Source organism: Podarcis vaucheri (assembly GCF_965113315.1).
Source record: "Podarcis vaucheri genome assembly, chromosome: 6".
NCBI classification, from domain to species: domain Eukaryota; kingdom Metazoa; phylum Chordata; class Lepidosauria; order Squamata; family Lacertidae; genus Podarcis; species Podarcis vaucheri.
Window position 1 is genome coordinate 79,731,038 of NC_138764.1, and position 14,466 is coordinate 79,745,503.

A 14,466-nucleotide genomic window follows, 5' to 3' on the forward strand; every position below is an offset into this window, starting at 1 on the left:
GGGCACCTTGTGGGGTAAAGTCAGACTGAGAGTTACAGTGACTGCTATGGACACCAATACAGGAGAGACAAGTTTTGTTGCAGCTGGGGCAGATGAAGGCATCCTGTTGTACTGATGTAAGTATATCTTAAGCTGTGGATTTAAGGCTGTGTGGAGATAAACTTTCGATCCAAAGCAATGTTTCAAGATGAAGCTGGAAAGCTAAGAGTTTTGGAATGACGCAGTTAAAAATGCTGTCGCCATTTTGGGAGGCATTGTTGGAGCTCTTGGGTCTGGGAGGAGAAAGAGAGAAATAGAGTTGTTTACATATCGTGGATCAACTCCTCGGTGGGACTTAAGAGCGACAAATGCCAAAATTTACGATGGAAAGAGCGATGTTATCTACGAAGGAGATATATGGAAACCATCTGGACTTAGTGGAGGAACGGGAAATCCACACAGGATTATTATACTTGCTATCGGCTTAAGGAGACCAACAGAAGAGATCGTAAAGGAAAAAGAGAAATTATATGAATAAGATATGATGTGGAAACACCAAGATAAGACTGGATAGAATTATGAACTTTGTATGGACTGATTGGGACTGATTTGGACATTAACGCAGTAATAAGAAGATGATCTGAATCCCCCTTTGGATCTTGAAGTATGGGTTCCCCCAACAAAATTTAAAAATTTGGCTTTGTAATTTGGAATTTATATGATGTGATTTAATTTGATGTGATTGGCCAGTTAATAAAAAATATTTTTTTAAAAAAAGTAAGTATATCTTTTTTCGGTGCTCCTCCCAGCAGTTATTCTTCCTCTGGTCACTCCTGAAGATATATGAACTATCTCTAGGTGCTGTGGTCACCCACAAAGGATTCCCACACAGTGGGGTTAATATTGCCATCCTTCATGTCATGTTTGCAGACCTCTTTGTAACGTGGAGTTGGTCTGCCAATGGGCCTGGTGCCTGAAGCCAGCTCCCTTGGGGATCCTACCATCTCCCATTCTGTGGACATGACCAAGGCAGCATAGACATGACCAAGGCAGCATGAGACAGGAGTGTGAACATGCTGGAAACATGGGCTGGGCAGAGCACATATTGGTTTGAGATTCTGTGCTGCCATGTGATATCCCAAAATCTTCCTGACGCAGTGCATGTGGAAGGTATTGAGGCAATGCTCCTGGCAAATATGTTACCTATGATTCACTACCATAAAAACAGTGTGCGCCACATGCAAGCCTAGGAAACCTTCATCTTGGTATTGGTTGTTCGCATCACATTCTCCCATCCCCTTTTGGAGAGATAAGCCATTGCTGTAGCTGCCTTGACCAGCTCAACATCGATGGAAAGATTGCTGGCTATGGCGGAGTCCAGGTATACAAAATCATCTACCACCTCAAGCATGTGGTCACCAATGCTGATGTCTTGCTGGCAACATCTTGACCCAGGAAGCTGATCTTCATCAAGCTGATAGTAAGGCAGAACTTGGGGGAAATCGTTGATGAACCCCTGTAAAGCTTCCTCAGAGTGCGCTGCCTAGGCCTCCGTGTTTATGATTTCTATATGACCACTGATAACTGCTATGTATAAAAAAATAAAATAGTGGGTATGTATAGATGGTATATTACACCAGTGAAATTAGCTTAAATGTATAAAATAAGTAATAAATGTTGGAAATGTAAGGAAAAGGAAGGCACTTTTTATCATCTGTGGTGGGAATGTAAGAAAGTGAAAGGCTTCTGGGAAATGATTTATAATGAGATGAAAAAGATGTTGAAATATACATTTATGAAAAAAAACCCAGAAACATTTTTACTTGGTATTGTAGGCACTGACATTAAAAGACAACATAAAAAACTGTTTTTATATGTGACAACTGCAGCAAGAGTATTATTGGCACAGAAATGGAGGCAGGAAAAACTACCAACAAGAGGAATAGCAGATGAAATTGACAGCCTACGCAGAATTGGATAAGATGACACGGAGAATTCAAAACCAGCAGGACCAGAAATTCTTGAAAGATTGGAGTAAATATACATATATATCTGAAAGACAATTGTAACCAACTCACTATGCTTGTAGGACTACAAGAAGTTTTATAAGGAGAACTGTATGAAATATTGCAGAAAAGATTTATGAGAATGGATTTTAAGTTATGGATCATTAAAAGTAATAGTTAGGATAACAAATTTAAGATTAAAAGATGAGGTTTGAAAATCATTAGACGTGGTTGATGGAAGTCTCAGGCTAAAATAGCCAAAATGTTGTATAAGATGAGATGAGATGATGTGTTCTGTTTGGAAAATATATGTAAAAACTAATAAAAATGTATATTAAAAAAGAAAGGTGAGTAAAAGCAGTAAAACATCAAACATACAAATTCTTAAATGAAAATGTTGCTTATTCACAACACAGAGCCAATCTAGATTATTGGTAAAACCTCTTGAGGCTAGTAAATTGCTCATTTCCTACAATGTGTGGCAGAAAATGAGCATATTTTTCATCACAGAAACCAATCACGTTTTTTCCGTCCTCCAAGGAAGCTCAGCAATTAGACTCTTAGTGATTAACCAGGAGACAGGAGTCACATTATGAGATTTAGGTAGGAGTCTCTGGTGGGTTTTCTTAGTGAAGTTAATAGACATAGGTGATTTGCCCATGAAATATGAGGATGAAACCTGCAAATTGAAGAGTATTAAAAAGTAGGATCTTTTAATGTTTTCTGGAAAAGGCCTTAAGAGTTGAATGTCACAAACACAAACAGAGAAACCCAAGGGAACTGTATATGTTCCAAATGAAGCAGCGTGTCTGAGAGCAGCAATGACAAGTGCATTTTAATACTAAGGAGGTAATGAATATTAGAGAAGTTTAAATATTTAAAGGGGGGGGGCTTTGAGAGATCTGCCAAAAGCTTTAAGCTCTATCTAGCACAGGGGCATCAAAATCAAAAATTATGTAGCGCCAAACACTCCACCCAGTAATCACCAGGGGGCTACACCCACAATTTTTTCATCCCCTCCCCCAGAAGCAAGGTGGGATGGAGCTGAGATGCAAGCTTCCTGGAAGGTGGGTGGGTCACTTTTCCTTAGCAGAGGCGGCATGGAAGTTGGTGCAGTGCAAACACACAAGCAGAAACACCAGTTTGGCTACACCATTGTATTTGCCCCACACCAACTTCTCCACCAACTTCATTCCTTCCCCCTCTACCCCCCTAACTCAGTGAGTTGCTTCTGCCCTCACTACAAAATCACTAGTTTTGATTTTGGAATTATTATTTTTTAAGTTAGGGCTCTTCCACATTCTGCTGCCCCCAAACTCTCAACCATCACTGCCCTTTTGTATGCTATGTCTCACACTAGGCCCTTCAGCACTACCAGTGCTCTGGACCTTCAACAAGCTACGCAAACCATGTTCTAGAACAGGGTGGGGAGCCATTCTTCTCTTGGGGGCCACATTTCCTCAGAATGATGCTGAGGGCCACAGGACAGCAGATGATGGGGCTAGGTTTCCTGGATAGCCACATTAGATGGTGTTCTAACAAAACAAAGGTATGCACATTTGCTATTTATTAAATTTATATCCTACCAATGGAGCCCAGGGAAACCAACAAGAAGTAAGTGATAAAATAAAATAATAATAATAATAATAATAATAATAATAATAATAATAATAATAATAATTCCAGTAGAGGTGCAGACTGGGAAAGATCTCAACTTAAAAGGCTTTTATCAGTTATGTCAATAAGCAAGACAATACACAGCATCCTATGTAAAAAAATGGACTGCTTAACATCTGCATTTATGTTTTTCCGTCTTGTCCATTGTTCTTACAGATTATCATTTTATCCTTTTATATATTGCCATGTAGAATAGTTTTCATGGCCTCATCATCTTTGTCTGCTACTTGTAATTCAGTTTTGCTGAAGCGTTATTGTGGAGGAGGCGCTGCGTGCGAACTGCTACGAAATTAGGCTTTTATGAGGAGCGGGATCTTTGCGGGGGAGCAGTTATTGGATCCATTGTTACTTGGTGTCTTGCATTCACCAACCTTGCTTTGCAATAACTGTTACTGGCCCAAAAATGGCAAATGCCTTGTACCATTTCTTCGATTCTGCACCTAGGTAATATTCTTAAAAGTAAATTTATTTAAAAATAATAAAATGAAGGACTTCAGCGGGCACGGAAAAGACAACATACTAAAAGTCCAATTCAGTTGGCGTACTCCGGGGTAAATGGGGTTAGGCGTCACTCTGCGTTTTCGCCCTTTCCCGTCCATGGCTTTCTAAAAGCAAAGCCTGCACGTAGTACAAATTGAACGGCTCTAGGCTCGTGGGCCAACGCGCATGCGCAAACTAGCGATTCTACTACTACTTCACATGATCTTCAACTGCCCCCCCCCCCCCCGCGCGCCCGGTGGAGCGCAAACTTAAGATACGGCACGACGGAAGCGTCCGGAGAGCTGCGCGCACGCGCACTCCCCAGCGCCTCTTGTTCTCCTCTCGCCCTCGTTCCACCGGCTCCCTTTTGTGACGCTTTCGCACGCCATTGACCCAGCCCATGCCCCGCCCACCCCTATAAAAGCCCGCGCGGGGGTGGGGCGCCATTGTGCTGCGGAGCAGGCCGCAGCCGCGAGTGTCCCGAGAGGCCTTTTTGTCCCGCCGGCGCCCGATCTTGCTTTTCGGCTCTCACGCCTTCTTCCCTCTCTTTTCCCCCTTTTCTTTCTCCCTTTCTAGGTCGCGGGAGATGCCGCGCGTCTATATCGGCCGCCTGAGCTACCATGTGCGGGAAAAGGACCTGCAGCGCTTCTTCAGCGGCTACGGCCGCTTGCTCGAGGTCGACTTGAAAAACGGGTGAGGCGGCGGGCGGGGAAGGTTTCTTCCTCGAGTAAGGCGGGAAGGGAGGGAGCGAGGCGCGGAGGGGGGTGGTGGGGGCCTTGGGGCGCCGCTTCTTCTTCCCCCTCCCCTCATGCCGCGTGGCGTCGCGTTCAAAATGGCGGCAGCCCCCATTGTCCCGTCAGCGGAGGGAACGAGTGAAGCGGAGAGGGAGAACGGAACGGCCCTCCCTTGTTCGCGGCGCCTCAGGGACTTACGACCAGGCCGGGCCCGTTGTTGTTCGCGCGTGCCTGACGCCGACGTGCTCGTGTTTATTATGCCTATAAGAATGCCTGTGACGCGCCTATAGGGTAACTTTCCCGTCTCCCCCCCCCCCCCCGCCAGGTATGGGTTTGTGGAATTCGAGGATTCCCGGGACGCGGAGGACGCCGTTTACGAGCTGAACGGCAAGGACCTGTGCGGGGAGCGGGTGGTCGTGGAGCACGCCCGCGGCCCCCGCCGGGACAGGGACGGCTACAGCTACAGCAGCCGCAGTGAGTGTTGCTCCGCCGCGGCCTACTTCGGGCAGGCGCGCGGAGGCGGGAAGGGAGGGCGCGGGGGAGGGATCAGGCGGGAGGGAGGTTAGGCAGGGAGAGAAGGGGGGGTGGTCGGACTGGCCCCTTGGGATGTGGGGAAAGCGGAGGGGAGGGGACACGGCGGGGCTTGGGCAGGAGGGGTCGTAGGCCCCTTGTTGGGGGTGGGTGGATTGGGCAGGGTTATTAGGAGGGGCTTTACTTCTTCCCCTTTGGGTGCATAGCCTAGGGAGTTTTCTGGTGGGGGTTAGGCACCCGCAGTGCCAAGCTGCACTCAAAAAGTTTAGGGTCCTTATTTATTAGGCTGGGGTTTCTCAGAGCAGAGGAGGGGGGTGTTTTGGGGGGGGGTTGTATTAAGAACTCACTGCTCTTAATCAGAATGCATTCCGTGCAGATATTGCATAGCAAATACTGCAATTTGGAGAAAGTTTGTGCTGTGGAGGAGCTAACCTTAAACAGGCACAGCCGTCTTTAAGAAGTATTGTCTTCAGAAGCACTTTGCTTCATGTTCCCAAGCATAAGTAACTGTTGGGACTTTTGAGGGTGGCAATAGCTGACTTTCACAGAAACCGATTATTTCGAATTGGAAATAAAATGACTACATGCTGATGCAAAGCCCATTTTGTTTAGCTTTTCCTGGAAAGGATCTGGGATGCGTCAGACTTATTTATATAATGGTTAAGAGCAGTAAGGCAGTCAAATATCTTTTCTAATGTGTTGTTGCTGGTGGGGGTGGGATTTCTTGCAAATGTGTATGTTTGTTTTTAAAGTTGTTGCATGTTCAATTCAAACTTTTTAACAAGTCCTTGATGTTTCAATTTAAAAGTGACCAGTGGGGCTGAGGCTGTGTCCACTGAGGCTAAGATGACTGCCTTTCCTGATTGGCCATGGCTTTTCCATACATTGTGTGACCCTTGCCCTATGACCCTTTGGCTGACCTTACCGGAAGCCATGACGACAGCAGCCTTTTGCCATTAGACGCAGGGTGATGGTGAGGATTCCAAGGGTTAGACAAAACTGGTTAAACTGAACTAGGTGACTGTTACCTTGCGTGTGTTGTGGCCAAACCACCACCAAATACCTCATACTGTGATGTAAGTACTTAGTGTAATCTAGTAATCGTTTTTGTAAAATGTAGAAATGCATGTAATCAGTTAAGTTTTATATTTTACAATGTTCTGTAAAATAAAACTTAGCAAGGTAAATCTAATAAGGAGCAGTCACTCTCTAACAGACTTTAGGAGCACAGTCTTGTAGGATTTTAGTCTTTGATTTGCCCTTAATATATAAAATGTGGCGAATTAAAAATTTTGTTGCAGGATTAGAAAGATAAAGTCCTACTCCTGTAAATGCAATTTGTGAACTAAAGTAAACTAACTTTTCATTGCTTTTATACAAGGTTGCTAACTTTGTATCTTTGTATGATAAAGGTGGAGGAGGATATAGCAGTCGAAGAGCATCAGGAAGAGATAAATATGGACCACCTGTTCGCACAGAATACAGATTAATTGTTGAAAACCTTTCCAGTCGCTGTAGTTGGCAGGATTTGAAAGTACGTTGACACAATAATCTTTTCTTTTTAAAGCAAGTTATCAGATAGCTCCTTGAATCTCATAAACTTTAAAGAATGCCAGTTAACTTTGAAAAGTATGTGTATTGAGTTTGCTGAACTTGCTGAGATTTTTTTCTGAAGCTAGTGTAGTGCCCTTCCTACGTTTGTGGAGAGACTTAATAATTCAGTTTTCTCTTTCAGGATTTTATGAGGCAAGCTGGTGAGGTAACCTATGCGGATGCTCACAAAGAACGCACAAATGAAGGAGTAATTGAATTCCGTTCTTACTCTGACATGAAGCGTGCTCTGGACAAATTGGATGGTACAGAGATAAATGGACGAAAGATCAGGCTGGTTGAAGACAAGCCACGGTCAAGCCATAGAAGATCTTATTCTGGCAGTAGATCAAGGTATCTTTGGTGCTGATGTGGTTTGTAAGATTTTCTGCGTATGACTTAAATCCGGAAATGGGGATATGCAGCAGTTATTTCCCTGAATAGAGAAGAATACACCTTGCAGTGCTGGGTAACAGGGGTCCCCACTTCAGATGTTATACTACTCAAGTTAGCTGGCTGTACTAATATGTGCACAAGAATATAAATTTGTGGGAACTTCAGGACATATTGAACTCTGGATTGGGACTTCTGTATGTGCAATTAAATTCCGCTTTTGTCCCCAGCACATCCTTCTCAGCAGATTTGGGGGGGGGGGGAGAGAAGAAAAAGAAGTCCTGTTGTGCCAGTGGTGCATGGTGCCCAAATAGCTGCTGTGTTTCTTTTTTAGGTCCCGTTCCAGAAGGAGATCACGTAGTAGAAGTCGTAGGAGCAGCCGCAGTAGATCCCGTAGTGCCTCAAAAAGCCGGTCTCGGTGAGAATTTGAATTTATTTGTCTGTTTGCCAACAATGCATTAGGAGGTGTGTCCAATAGAAATATTCTCCTAGCTTAAGTGCTCACACTGTACATTGGTATTTAAATTACTATGCGTCCAAACAAATGGGCTTCTGTGTGTAGACTTGCAATAAGTAAATAACTTATGTTCTTTTGAAAAGCTCTAAATCTAGGTCTCGAAGCAAAGATCGTTCACGGTCCAGATCTAAAAGTAGAAAGTCGAGATCAAAGAGCAAGTCTAAGATGAAATCTGACAGGGGTTCACAATCCCGCAGCAGATCCAAAGAGAAGTCTGAGAAGTCTCGCAGCAGATCCAGGTCTGTGTCTCGATCGCCAAAAGAAAATGGTAAAGGAGAAGCAAAGTCTAAATCAAGATCAAGGAGCAGATCTCGTTCCAATTCGCCAATGCAGGATGAACCAGCAAAGGCACGGTCAGAATCCCCACCCAAGAGGAATGAATCGCGATCCCGGTCACGATCACATTCAAAATCCCGCTCACGTTCACGGTCCAGTTCACAAGATTAATACTGGAACTCATTTCCCTTTTCACATGATTATGGAACATTTGTATTCCAGGCCAGGGGTCTTTTTTATGTTAGTATTGGCGAAGTTGGCCTGCTTAGTTGCAGAAAGAAGCAGTCTGAAAACCGCATAAACGAGGCGCTAAAGTTTGAAATATCTAAAACTTTTTATGAAAGTGGCAAAGAGCAGGAAAAGATTATCTTTTTGTAGAAATTAGGGCAAATCCTTGATTATTATTTTTTAATAGTGCCCCATCAGAAATCTGGGGAGTGGAAAATGAGTTTTATATAAAATCTTTTGAGTGCAGAAGGTTTTTGGAAAGGTAACTATTCATAAATGTTTCCGTTATTTAAAATTACTGGAATTAATAGGCTATGGCTTGCTTCTAAAAGTGCATGAGAGCCTTAGTGAACAGGTCAGAGATGCTTATAAAGCTGATAAGCCAACTATGAGTTTGAATTGGAACACTTCTTCTGTGTTGTACCCAAACTTGCCAGAAGTTACTTCTTTGCTCCTTTGTCACCATCTTGAGGCAGTATTGACAACCTAATAAAAATGATCCTCTCTAACTTTGCATGCTGCAGTTTTGCCTGACAAAATAAAGCTAACATCAAGTGAAATTCAAGGTACCACATTATTTTTTAGTTGCCAAGTTCTTTGGTTGGTTGTTTTGTTGTTTTAACTGCTGCCACATTCTGCATCTCAATTATAAGAGGTTGCTAACTTTTTATGAAATTGATGGCACTTGATGAAACTTCTTGTACTGAACTTAAGTTCTAGTGTTAATGGGTAGTCAAGAACTAGATTTCCCATTATGATTTGTGCAGCAGGATGAGAAATAAAATCAGTTCCCCTAATGTTTGTAGCAAACCAGTTAGCAACAATAACAGAATATTAGCACAGCCGTGTAACCTTTATACAATGTGTAGTTTGACTTGTATAAAATTAAATCATTGACTCCAGTGTTTGTAGCATAGCTTTATTTGCTAGATGGTGTTATAGAGTAGTCTAATCTTAGCTTTGGTATGCGAGTAAAGGAAATTTGAAATGGCCTGTGATGTTGGTCTATTACAAATGTTATCACAAATGATTTAATACTATTTGAAATGGGAAACAGATTCCTCTTTTTACTTAGATTGTTTATCAAACTTTATGCTTTTTTCGGTAAACAATATCTACTCTTTAGCTGCCATTTAGCAGCAATCCAAGCCCTGAAAACTGAAATAGTTCAGGTTAGTACAAGTTTCACTAGCCCCACAGCTCCCCCGATGATGCTTGGCAATCATGCAAGAATCTGGTTAGCCCCTCCTCTTTACTTCAGCTCTAGTGATAAGCTGATACATTTTCAGGGACCTTATTCTCTAGAATCATTTGTATTTTTCTGACCTATAATGAGAGCACTATGAGAGCTCCATAAGGTTGTTTTTCTTTGCTTATGAAGTTATTTTGTATTTTGCAGGGAATAAGCATGTTCAGAGGTGGTGTACATGGCCAAAGAATACAATAAATCAAAAATGCAGCCCTAAAATTAGAAACTGAAGCACTGCAGCATACCATTTAGATGACATAACGAAATACCTGTTGAAATACAGTATTCCGCATAAGCTTCAAGCAGGAAAAAGGGGGCCAATTAGGCCATAAGCTAGAATTTAATTGTCCCTTCTCTTGAATTAATGTGGAAGAAGGTCTTAATAGCCCTGATAATTCAGTTTGTCTAGAATGCTGCACACAGAGGTAGGTGTGTGGCTAGGACTCCAGATTATTTTTGCCAGTTTTTATAGGTTCAGTTTAAGGTGCTAATTGCAGACCATGACTGAAATTGTTCAGAAGAAATAGACTTTTAACTTGTGTGGATCATTGTTCAACAACTATGTTAGGATTGTCACATAGGAAACCTTACTTGCTGAAAAGCAAAACTGGGTGCATAAAAGCTAATAGATTCATGCAGTTTATATATTTTGCCAGGACATCTGAGTGTTTTCAGTCGGAGGAATTACTTTCTGAACAGCACCTGTAAGGAAATAACCCTTATCATAGCTACAGATATGTCTTTACAACTGCCATAGATTCATAGTTGTGAAGTCTTAAAATGTGAGTTGCAATAAAAGCTTGCATTGGCGAAGCTCTCATCTGTTCACCTCCAGTGCAAAAAAAGCCATATAAAATATTTTTTTCTCCACAGCTTGCTACCTGTGTTCATCCTAATTTTACTCTGCTGGGGTTGGAGCAAAGCATGGCTGTCACTGAAAGACTTCATACACTTTTAAACAAATCAGGCAACATCTGAATATATCAGTTAAAACTCAAATTTCATATAATATTCACCATTTCATTAAGCTTTTATCTCACATTCTCACAGAGAATCTAGGAAATTGCAGACTTTTCAGCATATAGTCTGTCAGGTAATTGGTGGCATTAAGGGGTCATGTTTGAGGAATAAGCCCTCCTTACTATTGAAACAAATTTTAAAATACAAACAACAGGTGTTTTTTTTAAAAAAATCCACAGTTGGTTAAAATCCAGATTACAATATTATGAATACAATCCAGATTTAAGCAAATAAGTTTTTAAGGGCTGCTTGAAAACTAGCAAAAACAGCCCTGCATCCTCCTTTTAAGAGAGTTTCAGAGAACGTGACTGCTACTGAGAAGGACCTGTGATTTGTGGCTGCTAGTCTGTTGAATCTTGAGGCAGGCTTTGGAAGCCAAACAACCTGAAGGCATCAAATGGTCCATAGGGGTGTGGATGCAGCATTTCAAATTGCATGTTCCTGTTTATTTATGAAAAAGTGAATGGCAATACTACTACATCCTACTTAAAATTTTTCCCTACTCATTAACCAAGATGGCTTACAGTTGACTTAGTTCCACCCCCTCCCTTTCTCAATACTATTTAAAGGCAAACCCATTCTGATCACATTGTAAAAGGGTAAAGGGGACCTCTGACCATTAGGTCCAGTCGTGGCCGACTCTGGGGCTGCGGCACTCATCTTGCTTTATTGGCCGAGGAAGCCGGCGTGCAGCTTCCGGGTCATGTGGCTAGCATGACTAAGCCGCTTCTGGCAAACCAGAGCAGCGCTCACATTATATCAGTCTAGTATTGATGCAGCCTGGGCATGTGTTAATGGAAGCAAGGCCATGTTCTGTTGATAGGCTTGAGTCTGACACATTGGTTAATTTGTCTAACCCTCTCTTAAAGCTGTGCAAGGTGGCCATCACCACTTTGGGGACAAATGCCATAGTTGGTTATGCGAAGGATTGCCTTCTGTCTCGATTGAATCTTCTAACATTTGGCTTTATTGGTGGCCCAGGGTTCTAGTATTATGGGAGCTATACTAGAACTATATATCAGAATAAAACTGCTTATGCTGCCTCATAATTTCCCAGTACCTTGGAAGATCACAAGCAGGACATAATTAGGCTCATTGCTCCACACCACGAAACCTCTGAATATAGGGGGGGGGGTGAATTTTGCTGTTGTGGCTAATAGCCATTGATTGGCCTAATGATGGTACAATTTGTACAGACTGTCTAAAAATCCAGAACAGGCAATCACCACCTCTGGTGAATGCTGCATGTTTTGGACACACTTTGCATGAAACACTGCCAGTAGTCTTCAACTTTTTCAAGACCTGGGAGGAACCTTTAACCCAAACATGCATTTGGAGACCCATTTCTTAATGCCGCTGTCCCATGACCTGGTTGGGTTCAAACCAACAAAAGGAGACCAATGTGCTAAATGGATGGGGAATCTCAGCCAGAGGACCAGATCCTTATTTGTCTACTTTGTCAATGTTGCACCTGTACAATGTGAGCTAATTGATTGCTTTAGAGTAGTGAAGGGCCTCTATGGGAGCTCAGAAGATAAAAAGGTGGAACCCACAGATAACTTGCTATAATCAATTCCAGTACTCTTCTGTTCCACCTCATAGTTGCTGGTCTTTGGAGTGAGTCATGGTTCCATGTTCTCCCTCATGCTTTTTAGCATCTACAAGAAACTACTGGGGGAAGTTTTCTAAATCAGCAGTATTCAATAGTTTCCCACCTGAGGCCCAGCTTTAAGCCAAACATTCATTTGGGGATCCATTTCTTTTTTACCCTATAGTTGCATTGTTGCTGTTGCCACCCATCTTAGATGGTAATACCATCTCTAACCTGGTATTGGGTCCTCCAAGTTGAAGAACAGTTTCCTAGAGCAGTGTTCCCCAACCTTGGGCCTCCAGCTGTTTTTGGACTACAACTCCCACCATCCCTCGCTAGCAAGACCAGTGGTCAAGGATGATGGGAATTGTAGTCCAAAAACAGCTGGAGGCCCAAGGTTGGGCAACGCTGTCCTAGAGGCTTGGTATAAAGTGTGAACTTGATAGTTGCACACAACTCTAGCTCTTACCCATCTAGTCCCATGGAAACCCTGGTCAGGTGGCTGCTGGTGGTTTTAGAATGGACGAGGGCAAGCTTGCTAATGCTTAGTTAAGATGGGGCAGTAATGTGGGTTGCATTTAAATCTACATCAAAGTTTCCATGTACGGTAGGTTATTTGACCTGCATTGATTTCAGTACAGCATTCAATATGCAAAGCAGGTGGACAGCATCCATCCGTAACCTGCTTATTTCAATGTACATCAATTTGCTTCTATTTTCTCATCAAGTGAGTGATACAAACACAGCTTCTTTGCATTGGTTCTGTTTACTTGGGTGAAGGCTGTTCAGCTGCTGCAGCATCTTTTGAACTGAGAATTGCCCAGCTCACAGGTTTGAAGGTCTCCCTAAGTTTGGAACTAGTTCTGCAGATGGCTGCAGCCTTTGCTGTTCGACCTAGGAAGTGCCTCTTGTGAGGTGAAAGGCAGGATTGGCATCCATCCAGTCCTCGCAATGGCTTCACGGTTGGAAGAGAGCTGATCGGAAACTGGATCTTACTGGTCTTAGTCTGCTAACCCAGTTTTCCAGTCCTGGTTTCTTCCAGATGTTTTGGACAACTCGTCTCAAGGAGAAGTTATAGTCCAAAACATTTGGAGGGTACCAGGTTGCAGAAGGTTTAATCACTGTATCACATTGGCTGTGTGCATATACATTCCTCACTTCTGATAGTTTTCAGGGTCTTTCTCAGAATCCAGTACTTCCCCGCAGAACATGGGGATTCACAGTTTTTCTTCCTTGGCCCCTTCTGGCACACAGGATCTCCACATGCAGCATGAATGGTCCCACTCTACAAATGGGAGACTAATACTTGGAAACCCCTCCCCCCATTGCTTTCACATCTCTGAAGAACAGTTGTGATTGAGCTGGCATCGCATCCACCACATGTAATTACTGCTTGCTTTATAAATCAAAGAGGAAAGGATAAAAGCATAGCAATTTGGCTTGCCATTAAGAACAGAATTCAGGAACGCTTAATAAGGACGCCCTTGAGGCTGGATTGTTATATCAATGTAAAGTTAATAAAATGGTATTCAGAATTAAAATAACAAATTGACTAATGCAGAAAGTCAACATTTCTGCATTACGACCCATGGTGTAACTCACTCTTGAGAGACAAGCGGATCTATGGTTCAGAATTAGAAATCTTTTTAATTAGCAGTATTCAAAACTCTTCAGAGTGCATTGGAGGGGATTCTGTTTCAGGCTTTGTAAACTTTAGGATCAGTCCACGAACTGTCCTAACCAGGAAGTATGAGGCTTGGTGTCCTGTGTGCCTATTTGGAAAACCAAGGAATAGCCTGTCTTTCTCCAGCGGCGAAAGAAGCTCAGTGCTGGAGTGAGGAGAGAGCTGTATTGCATTGCATTGCCCCATGCTTCTCAGCATCGCTTTCCACACCACACCAACTCAGTCTTCCCCCATACTCGCCCGGCTATCTTTATAAGCAGCTGTCCTTCCTTTCCTCTGGCAGCAGTGAGCTCTGCCTGATTGTGGGAGGTCAGCGACTGCCAGCGTAAATGAGGCACTGCTGCATTAACAAGATAGCTGCAGCTGGCGAAGGGAATCGGCTGGTGTAGGACTGCCATCCCCTCCCTGTTCCTTCACTCACAGGGACACACAATGGCACACTGGTCCCAGGAGATGCGGTGGCGGCAGCAATGGCTATTTCTGAAGACTGGCGAAGAGGGAAAGGCACACC

The 14,466-nt window shown here is 43.1% G+C and overlaps 2 protein-coding genes across 7 annotated transcripts in view; one reads left to right on the forward strand and one right to left on the reverse strand.

The window, feature by feature from the left end:
• Positions 1–14,466, reverse strand: part of LOC309534148 (uncharacterized protein) — a 344,509-nt gene that overhangs the window by 144,357 nt on the left and 185,686 nt on the right. The window lies entirely within an intron of this gene.
• On the forward strand, positions 4,560–10,473 carry SRSF6 (serine and arginine rich splicing factor 6). The gene is made up of 6 exons (XM_082228446.1): positions 4,560–4,835; positions 5,202–5,350; positions 6,820–6,941; positions 7,143–7,351; positions 7,725–7,808; positions 7,991–10,473. The coding sequence occupies exons 1-6, from the start codon at positions 4,729–4,731 to the stop codon at positions 8,352–8,354; spliced, it is 1,035 nt and encodes a 344-aa protein (XP_082084572.1). The 5' UTR covers positions 4,560–4,728; the 3' UTR covers positions 8,355–10,473.

What these genes read in the sequence shown, in the direction of transcription:
- SRSF6 (XM_082228446.1), top strand. Translation starts at nt 4,729, where the DNA reads ATGCCGCGCGTCTATATCGGCCGCCTGAGCTACCATGTGCGGGAAAAG. An exon ending in GTAGTTGGCAGGATTTGAAA is followed by an intron (nt 6,942 to 7,142) that starts GTACGTTGACAC and finishes TTTCTCTTTCAG; the next exon opens with GATTTTATGAGGCAAGCTGG. An exon ending in GCCTCAAAAAGCCGGTCTCG is followed by an intron (nt 7,809 to 7,990) that starts GTGAGAATTTGA and finishes TCTTTTGAAAAG; the next exon opens with CTCTAAATCTAGGTCTCGAA.